The sequence below is a fragment of the Pyrus communis genome, chromosome 12 (genome assembly GCF_963583255.1).
Source record: "Pyrus communis chromosome 12, drPyrComm1.1, whole genome shotgun sequence".
Lineage (NCBI taxonomy): Eukaryota > Viridiplantae > Streptophyta > Magnoliopsida > Rosales > Rosaceae > Pyrus > Pyrus communis.
In genome coordinates this window covers 23,600,074-23,611,494 of record NC_084814.1, presented here as the reverse complement: position 1 = coordinate 23,611,494, position 11,421 = coordinate 23,600,074, and the positions used below count along the sequence as shown (strand labels likewise).

Sequence of the window (11,421 nt, the reverse complement as noted above, 5' to 3'; positions counted from 1 at the left end):
ATATCATGGATAACCTTTCAATGGAATTGGAATCGGGCCCGTCTGGAAGTGGAAGAGCTCCAAGACTCTCACCTTTTTTTTCTTCTAATTGATTTTTTTTTTAGTTTTTAATTATTCAAAAATAAAATTATTTTTTTATTATTTAAATATTTTTAATTCACAGACAATATTTAATTAGACTTATGAAACTTAATTATGTATCACATCAGCACATAACATAATTTTTAACGAAATTGGGACTGAAATACCACATTGATTTGTAACGCTTATTTTCAATGACTACATTGATGAATTTTTAATTTCAAATATCTGGAATGAGTCAATTTAAATTACTATTTGTAATAAAAACTCTAAATTTTTGAAAACTCCAAGCCCAATCCGATATCCAAAGCCCAGAACTCCAAATTCGTTTGATCTAAAAAGTCCGATCCAACGTCGGTTCAAAAAACTCGCGCGAAGTCCGCCCCAAAAGCGCCAAACATTCCAAGGAGCAAAAGTCATGATCCCCTGCAGTAAAAACCGCACTAACCAATCGAACCCCCAATCAGCATAAGCCACGTAGGAAAAAGACGCGGTTTTCCGGACCCAGAAAAAGGGCAAAACCAGTCGTTGAAAACGACGACTGGACTGCTTCGTCTTCTTGGTCTCCATAGCTTCGAGCTTGACCCCCGCCTAAACCTCTCTGCACAAATCTCATTTCTCTCACTACCCTCTGAAATTTCAGAGGCGAAATTCTCCGCGCAGAGAGGAAAATTCAGAGAATTTATATACTTACGTATATATAAAGAAATAAATAAATAATTTATTTTTCGAATTTTGTTGCTTTTTGTTTGGGGAAATTTTGTGAGATCAATTTGGTGGCGACGAGATGGGTTGCGCTACCAGCAAAAACGCGGATTCGAAAGCGAGCCGGGCCGCTCGGTGGCGATCCACCGGCATTGTTGGCCTCCGCGACTCCAAATTGAAGGCAATTTCTCTCTCAATCTCTGTCTCCCAAAGCTTATATATGTGTGTATGTATATATCTTCGTGTGTGTATTGGTTGTATTTATTAGGGTGGTTGATTGAAAATTTGGTTATTTTTTTGGATGATTGTTGTGGAGTTGAATAATTGGGTGTGAGATATTGGGGAGGTGGGTGGAATAAATTGATTAGTTTTGATGAAGTTGTTTCATTTGGTAGCTGCTCATAATTTACATTTTCCCTGTGTCTTGTGATTACAAATTAAATACGAGAATCGCGATAAAGTTCAAATATTTTTTTTAAGGGTGCTGTTGATTGAGATGTTTTGGATGTGTTTTGGTTCAAATTTTAATTGAAGTCGAAAGAGAGCTTTGAGTTTATATGGAGATGTTTTCAGTTTTTGTTGTTGGTGTATTTGGTTCAAGCATCTGACACGGTTTCTCTCTAGTCCTTTGGTTTAGCGAGTGAAACAGTTAATTGACATTGTGATATATTCTGTATCGTGCATAAACACCTAGTTTCGGGTTATATGTACGCATTTTAGATAAACACAAAGCACCACGAAGCTGGTGCTTTGCCTCATTTCATGTGTGTGTGTGTGTGTGTGTGTGTGTGTGTGTTTGATGCTATGTATTGATTGGTTACTTTCTCTGGAACAGACATTTCCAGCTGAAGTTCTCGACCTGGACAGGTCCATACGTACTATTGATCTAACAAACAATAAAATAGGTAATGTTCTATTCTCTGAGGCATATTATTCACCAATTTAACAATGCAGTTTAATTTTTGGAAGGCATCTGATTTCCACTTAACCTCATTTTTGGAAGGCATCTGATTTCCACTTAACCTTCTTTAACAAAAAGCTTCAATGGGTTAACGTAAAGATAAAGGTTTTTTCATGGCTTGGTGTTCAAGGTTTCGATATTTTTAGAACTTAAGCATAAACATCTAGTAGTTTACTTCTGTTTTTCTGCATGCAGTTGAAATTCCTATGGATATCAGCAAATTTGTAAACCTGCAGAAACTGGTAAGAGTATGTATTTGTCTTTTGTACATGTACTATTTTTCTGATTTCTAAATTCATGATCTACAAGCAATTTGTCATACGTAACGTTTTTAAGACCTTGACGTTCGCCAGCTCTGTTGAACAAAAAAGGATAAATAAATAGTGGCACAATTTTTGTAATGAAAATGGTGGTCCTCTTATTGAAGGTTGTAATCATGAGTGGACTGTTGGATGGGATTCAGTTCTTTCTAAATCTGACAATGAATTGCATAAGAATATTCGGTTCAAAATATATGAACAAGAAATAGTATTCGATTCAAAAGTTTTTATTTTATTTTTTAAAACCACAAGAAGAAGAAAGCCTTATCCCACTAAGTGGGGTCGGCTTTATGAATCCTAGAACTCCACTGCGCTCGATTTTGTGCCATGTCTTCCGTTAGATCCAAGTCTTTTCTTAGAGTCTCTTTCCAAGTCTTCCTATTTTATTTTCATAAACAAACAGCTAAAATACTTCACATGAATTAAGTAATCTCTACATAAGGCAATTTGTTGATATAAGTGTACAATTATTCTTTCATGCGTTTGGATGATCAGTTGACAGTTGAATTTGATTGCTCTATTTTTTCAGATATTAGCTCATAACCTCATTGACCGACTACCGATAAATTTGGCAAGACTAGAGTCGCTAAAAGTTATGACATTTGATGGAAATCGAGTTACTACCTTGCCTGATGAATGTAATTCTCTTCTCTAAGTAAGATAATGTATGGGACCATTGTTTCTTCAACTGCATGGGACCATTGTTTCTTTCAAAGACTTCATCATGGGATGTCTAACTAACAAGATCTATGTTTCCGATTTCTAGTGGGACAGTTAGTCAGACTTGAGCAGTTATCCATCTCCGGAAATTCATTAGAGTCTTTGCCTGCGACTATTGGAAGCTTGCGGAATGTAAGTGCATTGGCATTGTCCTCCTGCTTTTCTGTTTTGCTGTTCCTGCTTTAGGAATTGTATGTCCGAGTTAATTATCAATATCCGTTTTATACGTTTGGAATTTGCCAAAACATTGGAAAATGCATTAATGAGTATCTGAATTTCACTTCTACATTTTTTGAATATCAAATATTTAGCATTCCTTGTGAAAATCCAGGATCTAATAATGGATTATTTGATGCAGTTAAAGCTTTTAAATGTATCGAAGAACAAGTTAAAGTCTCTTCCGGAATCCATCGGAAGTTGCTTCTCTCTGGAAGAATTACAAGCTGATGGTATGTTTAAATTGTTGCGTTAGTCAGCGTTAGTCAGCTAATTGATGTTTGTTGTATGTGTTTTTTTTTTTTTTGTTCAATCTAAATAGGTTGATCGTTTCCTTCTCTATGTGGTTCTATGGTCGTAATTCTTTGATTTACCACTGACAGCTTCATGATTCTGCGTTGCGTTTCAGATAATTCAATAGACGAACTTCCTGAGTCAGTCTGCAACCTTATCCACGTAAAGTCGTTTTGCTTGGACAATAATAATGTGAAAAAGGTATAGTTTTTACAACTCACAAGTTTCGTTTTACTTACTTAACCACATAAAGAATGGCAAATTGGTGTACTCCTTGTTTGACAGATACCCACTAATCTGTTGAAAGACTGTAAAGCGCTGCAGAATATTTCCCTCCATGGAAACCCTATTTCCATGGATCAGTTTCAGCAGGTATGCCACATTTTCCTATGTAGTGTTTTACTTCTATCCCTTTTTTCCCGCAATATATTTGAACATTTACCCCGTGATAAAAATCTAGATGGAAGGATTTCAAGAGTTTGAAGCAAGAAGGAAGAAGAAGTTTGACAAACAAATTCACTCAAATGTGATGATCAGTTCCAAAGGCCTTGATGAGGGTATCGATCTTTGAGAGTATGGCATTGACATTCCTGAAACGGTAAGTTCTGCACCAAAATCTCATTTGAGTTCTAGTATCTGTACTAGCACAAAGATAGGAGTTGTTGGACGAATTCCGATTCTTGGTTGTGGCCCTCTCATTACTGCTCCTCTGGTTTTGCCTACCATGCTGACATTTTAAATAACTTTTGATATTTTTCAAACAAAATAAGCTTATTCAAGCTAAATTGTTCGCCGTTCCCCCATACACATTAAGCTTTTACTGTCCTCGTCGTGTTGTTCATGTGATAGCTATCAGTATGACTAATTGACTGGAAAAGCTAAGTATCTGGTGCTATCTTGAAACAAATTGATAGTTACGTGCTGAGAAATGAGATTTGCATGTCTGTTAGTCTTCGACTTCCCTAACTTCAAGACCTCTTTTCGTGTAGTTTTTCACTTATAATAGCATGTCCATTCGACATATTTCTTCTTGCTTATAACGACTTGCATTTAACTTGTTTTTGTAACGGATCAGATGACAGATTCTAAAGAGAGCCAAAGCCATTCCAATGCAAATGAGGGGTGGTTTCTTCGCTGCTGTAAATTCGTGTGAGCGTTCTTGTAGCTTCGGATGGCCATCGTTACGCCCTTGTTTTTTGTGATCAGTCTTGTCAGATACAAAATAAAACGTATCTAAACTCGATTCTGTTGGATTGTACACTTTGATGCTGTTTTCTTTAGTACTTGCCAGACTTTGGCAAACTTGTATATGAAAGGGTTTGATTACATCTATACATTTGAACTGTAAAATGTTTCATCTGTTGATACAACATGGGGAAAGTGAATATAATGAGAACATTGAATCCAATCTATTTTTCTTTTCTTTTTTAATATAATGTTATTCTACATTACGGATTTATCATTTATTTGACGTAACAGTTTGAGTCCTAGAGACTCCGATCATACCATCAAATAAATGAATTCCAATCTATTCAAGTGGATTATCAAAATAATGGTACTTAAGATTCATATTATAACTTCAATTAGCAAGGTCGTCCACCACAAAGTTCTTCTCCCAGTTAACATGAACCAGCTCTCAATCTGCTATGCTTACCATAATTGTTTGCACTGATCAATAATGTTAACAAGAGAATAAAAGTTGGTAGAAGTTACACTGTTAATTAAATTAACCACTATAACCGATTCCATCTCCACACAAAGGCTTAAAATACTTTTGTCTACGGCAAGCTGTAGACCAAAATAAAGCTCCCAAATTTCAGCATCACCTGTTATTTGCCCAAGTTGACCGAAAGCTTGATATCAAATCCACTGTAATCATCTCAATATCCGTGTGAGTTGAACTTTAGACATTCTCAAACAAAGTGAAGACCGTGTGCTGCTAGACCACCTTGACATGTGTATCTAAAATAAATCATTAATAACAACGATTTCACTTGTCTTTGCCGAAATTTTTTTCTCATGTAAATTTAATGAGTTACGTTTGCACATTCGTCAACTTATTATTTAAACGTATTTTTATTTATGAACCCAATTCAACATGAAAACATTTGAGAGAATGGTAACAAGAAATCCACAATTAATCAAATCAAAATCCCTAACCTAATCTTCTAATTAAATGGCAAAAATCCTTGTTTCTAAAAGACAAAATGACAAAACGACAAAACATTCATTACCATTTCGTCATTGTAGGAATTGTCATCCTATCCACCGATAAAATCCACACAATATGCAACTGAAAAAGGTAATGAAATATTTTTATTGTGCCGAAAATACGATTTGGTATACTAACAATTGTAATATAAGTATTAAATACTTAGAAAAAAAATATCAATCATTCGTAATATGACATTTATGTAACATGTCGTATTCCTGATACTAAAAGTTTTCTCGGCCAAGAGACAAATCTTAAGCACAGCTGTCCAGAAGCCACTTTCCTCTAACAACACGCCATGTGTCAATCACTAGTCCCTTCCCATACTATAAGGGGTATTTTCCGTAATTACGATCCATACGTGTGTTTTTTTGTTATTTTTGTTCTTGGACAAGCCACTTACAAAAAAGCCCCATTTTCTCCAATTGCCGCCCCTTTTATCAACCTCGACCATTTCTTTCACCCGATTCCATCTCCATTTTTTGTCTCGATCCATAAATTGATCTCAAATTCGATCAATTCGTTTTATCCTCTGTCAATCGATCCCAATTTTATCTTGATCCGTGTTCCCTATCCAATTCTAGGGTTAAGATTTCAGGAAGTGTTTGATCTTCTTCTTCATTTGTAGATCTGACTAAAATTTTATCGAATTAGTGTTTTTTCACTTCCCGCTGTAATATTTTTTCCGATTTTTGTAAATTTGTTCGAATTCTTTTTGTTGTTTAGGTTTTCTGATTTTTGGGTTTCGATCCATAGATCTATAATTCTTTGAGGTTTTTTTATAGCCCATCAGCTGTATTTGTCTACAGACCTAGATACAATTTTAGGGATTTCATAAAGAATTCAAGATCTAGGGTTAGGGTTTTTCAAAAATTCGGGGCTTTTCTTGATTTTGTGAAATTAGGTTGAGGAAAAGTTAGATTTATTCGATTAAGCTCGGTTTTCCCTTTGGGTGCATCTCAATCAAAGCTCCTATCTTCCAATTCAGCGATTTGCTTTATTTCTCGAAGATTTTTTTCCTGAGGTATAAACCAAGCTCTTTTGTTAATTTATGATGAAATTATTAATTTTTGCATGAAAAATAAATATAATAAATAAGTAAGGGAAGTGTTATTGACATTCAAAAAATCTCATTCTACATTCCTCACAAGTGTATTTTTCTTTACAAATATAAAAAATTTAGAGTGTAGATTGAAACTTTTGAAATACTAATAATAATTCTGACAAGTAAAATCATTTCTTGCTGAATTATGTGATGTGATATGGACACCTTGTTTCTAGCTAAAAGGGCACCTGTTTTTAATTAAAAGAAGCACCTTGATTTTTAGCTAAAAAGGGCACCCTTTGATTAGAAATAAAGCAGCATGTCATATTTACCAAATTGCCCTCCTGTACTATTAGTGATGTCTGTCTCTTTTATGTGTGGAGGGTGCTCAAATAATTGGCCCCACAACACCCGATATCAATTATAATTGTAATTTTCTTATGGAAAAAAAAAAAAATTGGTGGACTTGTAGTTATATGATGTAATGTTGTGATTAAGACGTTAACTGACATGGGGAACTATAGAGTCATTGATTGGGGAAACAATTAACTTTCAGAAGTAACCATTCTTAGCAGGAATGTTTACACGTTTGAGGTATCTATTTGTGTTTGCTGCATTCAAAAGTGTTTAATTTACGTACGTTGTTGCTTTGAACTATTAAAGTTGCGTTTATGCGAGTCGAAGCAAGTTGATATAACATGGACTTGTGATTGTAATGGTATTTGATATGTTTTGGATGTGTGGAAGAAGGTGTAGAATTCTTTTAGGCATTTCTCCTGCATTTTGTCTGAACGTTTCTTGTCTTGTTCCTGCAGTTTAATATGGTACAGAAACGATCACTTGATGATGATGAGGAAATATTTGTTTCTTTCAAGCACCCAAGACAAGTGGGACATCATAAGGACCTTGACTCAATCCGAGGATATTTATTCTGTTCTTTTGGATCACCCTCCTCGGAAGTCTGCCGCCATTGGACCAGAGCATCAAGCTGATGTTCCACTGTGGGGTGCACAAGGAATCCATAATAGTTCTCTCGAGGATGAGAAACGACTAATGGGGATTTGTGTAATTCTAATGGAGTAGGATTCTATTCCTTCTTATTCTCATCTCATTCTCTTTCCTCCTCTCATATATTGTTTTTTATCTTATTGTCTTTATAAAAATATTAATCAATATAAGATGTTGATGTGATTTAACATAACCGTTTAAATAGGAGGGAAGAGAAAGGGAGAGAGATTAGAAAGGGAGATAATCCTCCTCCGATTCAAATGCCTTATTCTGATTTATTGGGAGATAAAAGCTCGCCGTCCCTGTAACATAGTGAAATAGAAGGTAATTTGTTGTTTAGGTCTCTCTTTTATTAGCTGGTGTGGAAATGGAAAATTCCTTTCATACCTTCATTAGGAGATCCAGAATTATCATCTTTGTAGGGTTGTCCTGAAAATATACCAATAATGTAAGCGTAACGGCGGTCTTCATAGTAAGATACCGTGATGTAGTTTTGAATTATCGTCGTAAATTGACAGCTATAGTAGTTTTGAAGATGAAAAGCAACACCTTAAAGCCGTAGTTTAAGTTAGTTGGTCGAGGCAATGTATTCATCCCGTTTGACCCGAACTCAAACCCTACTATACGACTACGTAGATTAGAGTGGTCTGTAACGTGATAACATTGTCTGGAAAAAGTTAGCAGTGGATGCGATCAGTCAAAATGATTTATGACTGCTGGCAGCAGCACAGTGCTGCACTATGGAACATGAATATGTTCTCGGATAAAAGCATAGAATGTTTCAATTTCTTGTGCTAATTATTTGAAAATTTGACGACTCCTTAAATCCGTTCATACCTCAGATTTATGAAGGCTGGTTATAAATTTTACTTACTGGCCAAGACCATCTAAAGAATTAAAAGTTATCTCGTCGATTATCAACTGCGAATACAGTCGCTACTTAGAAATTCTTTGTGCAACACATAGTCGCTATTTAAAAAGATGGATTTTGTATTGACAACACCTTAAATCCCAGATCGATTTATGGTGGAATGGTAAGCGATTTTTGTCAAAATCTAACAAGCAAAGCTATTATGCCTTGTGAGAAATGCTAAGGAAACTATCCGTCATTTCATCTTTTTGACATAATATTTTATAATATTGACACGATTCTCGTGCCAAAAAGATGAGGCATACAGAGTTTTAATTTTGAGAGTCTCCTTAACATTTCTTATGTCTTAATATATGAGCTAATCTTTGATTCCATAACCCACATGGCTTTGGATAAGGAGGGAATATGCAGTGCATCAATTAAATAGGGTAACGTACAAAAAAATATCTCAATTATTGGTGTCATGACACTTTCATACCTCATATTTTAAAATTGACAATGTCATACCTCATCTTACGAATTTATGTCAATGTTATACCTTCAATTAGCATGCCGTTAATTTGTCAGTTAAATACTGACGTGGCTTGATCCAGACCCCACTTTCTATTAAAAAAATTAATAAAATATTAAAAAATAAAAAAATCATTTAATATTTTTAAATATTAGAATAATAAAGAAAAGTCAAAAAAAAAAAACAAAAATAAAAACCTTTTGTCCCATCCACCCCCTCCCCCCTTTTCTCTCTCACCATCTTCTTTTTCCCTGCGTAATCTTCAACCAAAAAAAAAAAAAAAAAAAATTTGAAAACCCATCTACCCCCCCCCCCGCGGAAGAAGAAGAAGAAGAAGGAAAAAAAAAAAAAAAAAACCCCAACCCATTTCGTCACCCCCCCCCCCCAAAAAAAAAAAAAAACAAATCCAACCCCCTGCAACCCAGAAACAAAAAAGAAAGAGGAGGAAGAAGAAGAAGAAGGAGGAAAAAAACCCCAGATCCCATTCGCCAGGCCGATTCCGTGAGGGGTGGATGCGAGGGGAAGACAAACTAGGATTTTCTTTTTCTTTTTTTTCTGGGTTGCAGGTAGGGGCTCGGGTGGGGGAGAAGAGGGGGTTGGGGGGAGAAGAAAGAAGGACGCCCGGGGGGGGGGGGGGGGGGTGGGGGGAGGGTGGGAAGGGATGAAGGTTTTTTTTTTCTTCTTTTGTTTTCTGGGTTGCAGGCTTGGAGCATGTAAATGGGGGAAGGAGGGAGGGAAAGGGACCAAATGTTTTTTTTTTTTGGTTTTTTTTTCACTTTTCTTTATTATTTTAATATTTAAAAAATATTAAATGATTTTTTTTTAGTTTTTAATAATTTTTTAAATAGAAAGTGGGATCTAGATCAAGCTACGTCTGCATTTAACTGAAAAATTAACGGCAGGCTGAAGGAAGGTATAACATTGACACAAATTTGTAAGATAAGGTATGACATTATCAATTTTAAAAAATAAAGTATAAAAATATCGTAACACTAATAATTAAAGTAATTTTTTGTATTTTATCCAATTAAATACTTTGCAGTACGCTAAACCAGTAGACCCATTGCTTAGTGAGCTGAAAAGCAACAAATAAAAATGGTTAAGAAATTGACATAGGTGCTAAACCCAAAGCAGAAAGAAACCTCTTCCAACCAGAAGATTTAGCAAGGTACGAGGAGGGTCCCACAAGACAATTTTAAATTTTCGCTGACACCTTTCTGCTATAAATAACGGAAAATATCAGTAAATTATATAATATTAATGTAAATACAGAATTCTTACGTAGTTCAGATATAAGTCTTTACAATTAATTGAAGACTTTTGTATAGGGTATGGTTCTCAAGCTTTCACCTTACTGTTTGCTACAACTTTCTTTGCTTTATGATTGCCATAGCCGTAAAATTATAGTTGTTGTCTATGTCATTTTTGCCTGTACAAAGGAATCATATTGTAACTATGAAGAGATATAGAAATACTGACCGTAAAATTATAGTTGTTGTCTATGTCATTTTTGCCTGTACAAAGGAATCATATTGTAACTATGAAGAGATATAGAAATACTGACTTTGCCCTCCTTACAAACAACAAACAAGATTAAAAACATAAATTAATAGTACAAGTTTCCATCGCTTATCTTCTTCAACATTCATAGTTTGACACAACTAAGAAAAAAATAGTATAACACATTGCTCCCCGTTTCACCATGATTCCTTAAAAGGTTGTTATATATTCTTTCTCGTTTTAAAGTCAAATATTTGACTGATTTGAGTATTCCTTAAGCATTGCTGGTGAGTGCTTGCTCACTAACACATGCAGCATTATTACTCTTAAAGAAACATATGCATCTTTATGCATTGGTCCATAAATATATCTATATCTATCTATCTATCTATCTATCTATATATATATATATATATATATATATATATATATAAACAAGCTAGTGGATTTTGTAGTTGCTTCATAATATACACTCACACACTCATATATCCCTACGTAAAATATATATAAGAAAAAAAAAAAGATAAAACAAATCTGGTTGAGATTGCAGACTTTTTTTTAGCAGATGCACTCAATTTTAGTTTAATCTGTCACTGTGAAGCTAATTAATCTGTTAATAATTGTGATTAATTAATAGCATTCGAGTGAACAAGCCCCAACCGCTAAGACTACTAGCTTAATTATGACTTAGTTAAAGCTTAATATGCTTATAACTAATGCAACTTTTGGACCATTTTATATCCATGGCTATGATGACTTCTAATCTTTTTCATTTTAGAGATTCGAACTGTGAACCTATTGCAATTCAAACCGTCTTTCTTACTGTAAATAAGTTTGTGATTGTCAAGTTCTGGTTGACGTAAAACGTTGTGATGAATGATTCAGCACCTTTTGGTTCAATTTAGCACAAAAGAGTTAATTGTAGTAATGGAAACTGAAATATATCCCAAGCTGAATTTTCATCCTTAGGGCCGGTA

General features: G+C 34.7%; 1 protein-coding gene across 1 annotated transcript; it reads left to right on the top strand.

Annotated features, from left to right (window-relative positions):
- Nucleotides 1-635: 635 nt before the first annotated feature.
- Nucleotides 636-4,705, top strand: LOC137711070 (plant intracellular Ras-group-related LRR protein 7-like). Its single transcript, XM_068450271.1, has 10 exons — nt 636-967; nt 1,622-1,691; nt 1,943-1,989; nt 2,597-2,705; nt 2,834-2,919; nt 3,146-3,236; nt 3,413-3,498; nt 3,583-3,669; nt 3,758-3,895; nt 4,373-4,705. The coding sequence occupies exons 1-9, from the start codon at nt 869-871 to the stop codon at nt 3,866-3,868; spliced, it is 786 nt and encodes a 261-aa protein (XP_068306372.1). The 5' UTR covers nt 636-868; the 3' UTR covers nt 3,869-3,895; nt 4,373-4,705.
- Nucleotides 4,706-11,421: the final 6,716 nt, after the last annotated feature.

What these genes read in the sequence shown, in the direction of transcription:
- LOC137711070 (XM_068450271.1), top strand. Translation starts at nt 869, where the DNA reads ATGGGTTGCGCTACCAGCAAAAACGCGGATTCGAAAGCGAGCCGGGCC. An exon ending in TTGTAAACCTGCAGAAACTG is followed by an intron (nt 1,990 to 2,596) that starts GTAAGAGTATGT and finishes CTATTTTTTCAG; the next exon opens with ATATTAGCTCATAACCTCAT. An exon ending in GGAAGAATTACAAGCTGATG is followed by an intron (nt 3,237 to 3,412) that starts GTATGTTTAAAT and finishes GTTGCGTTTCAG; the next exon opens with ATAATTCAATAGACGAACTT.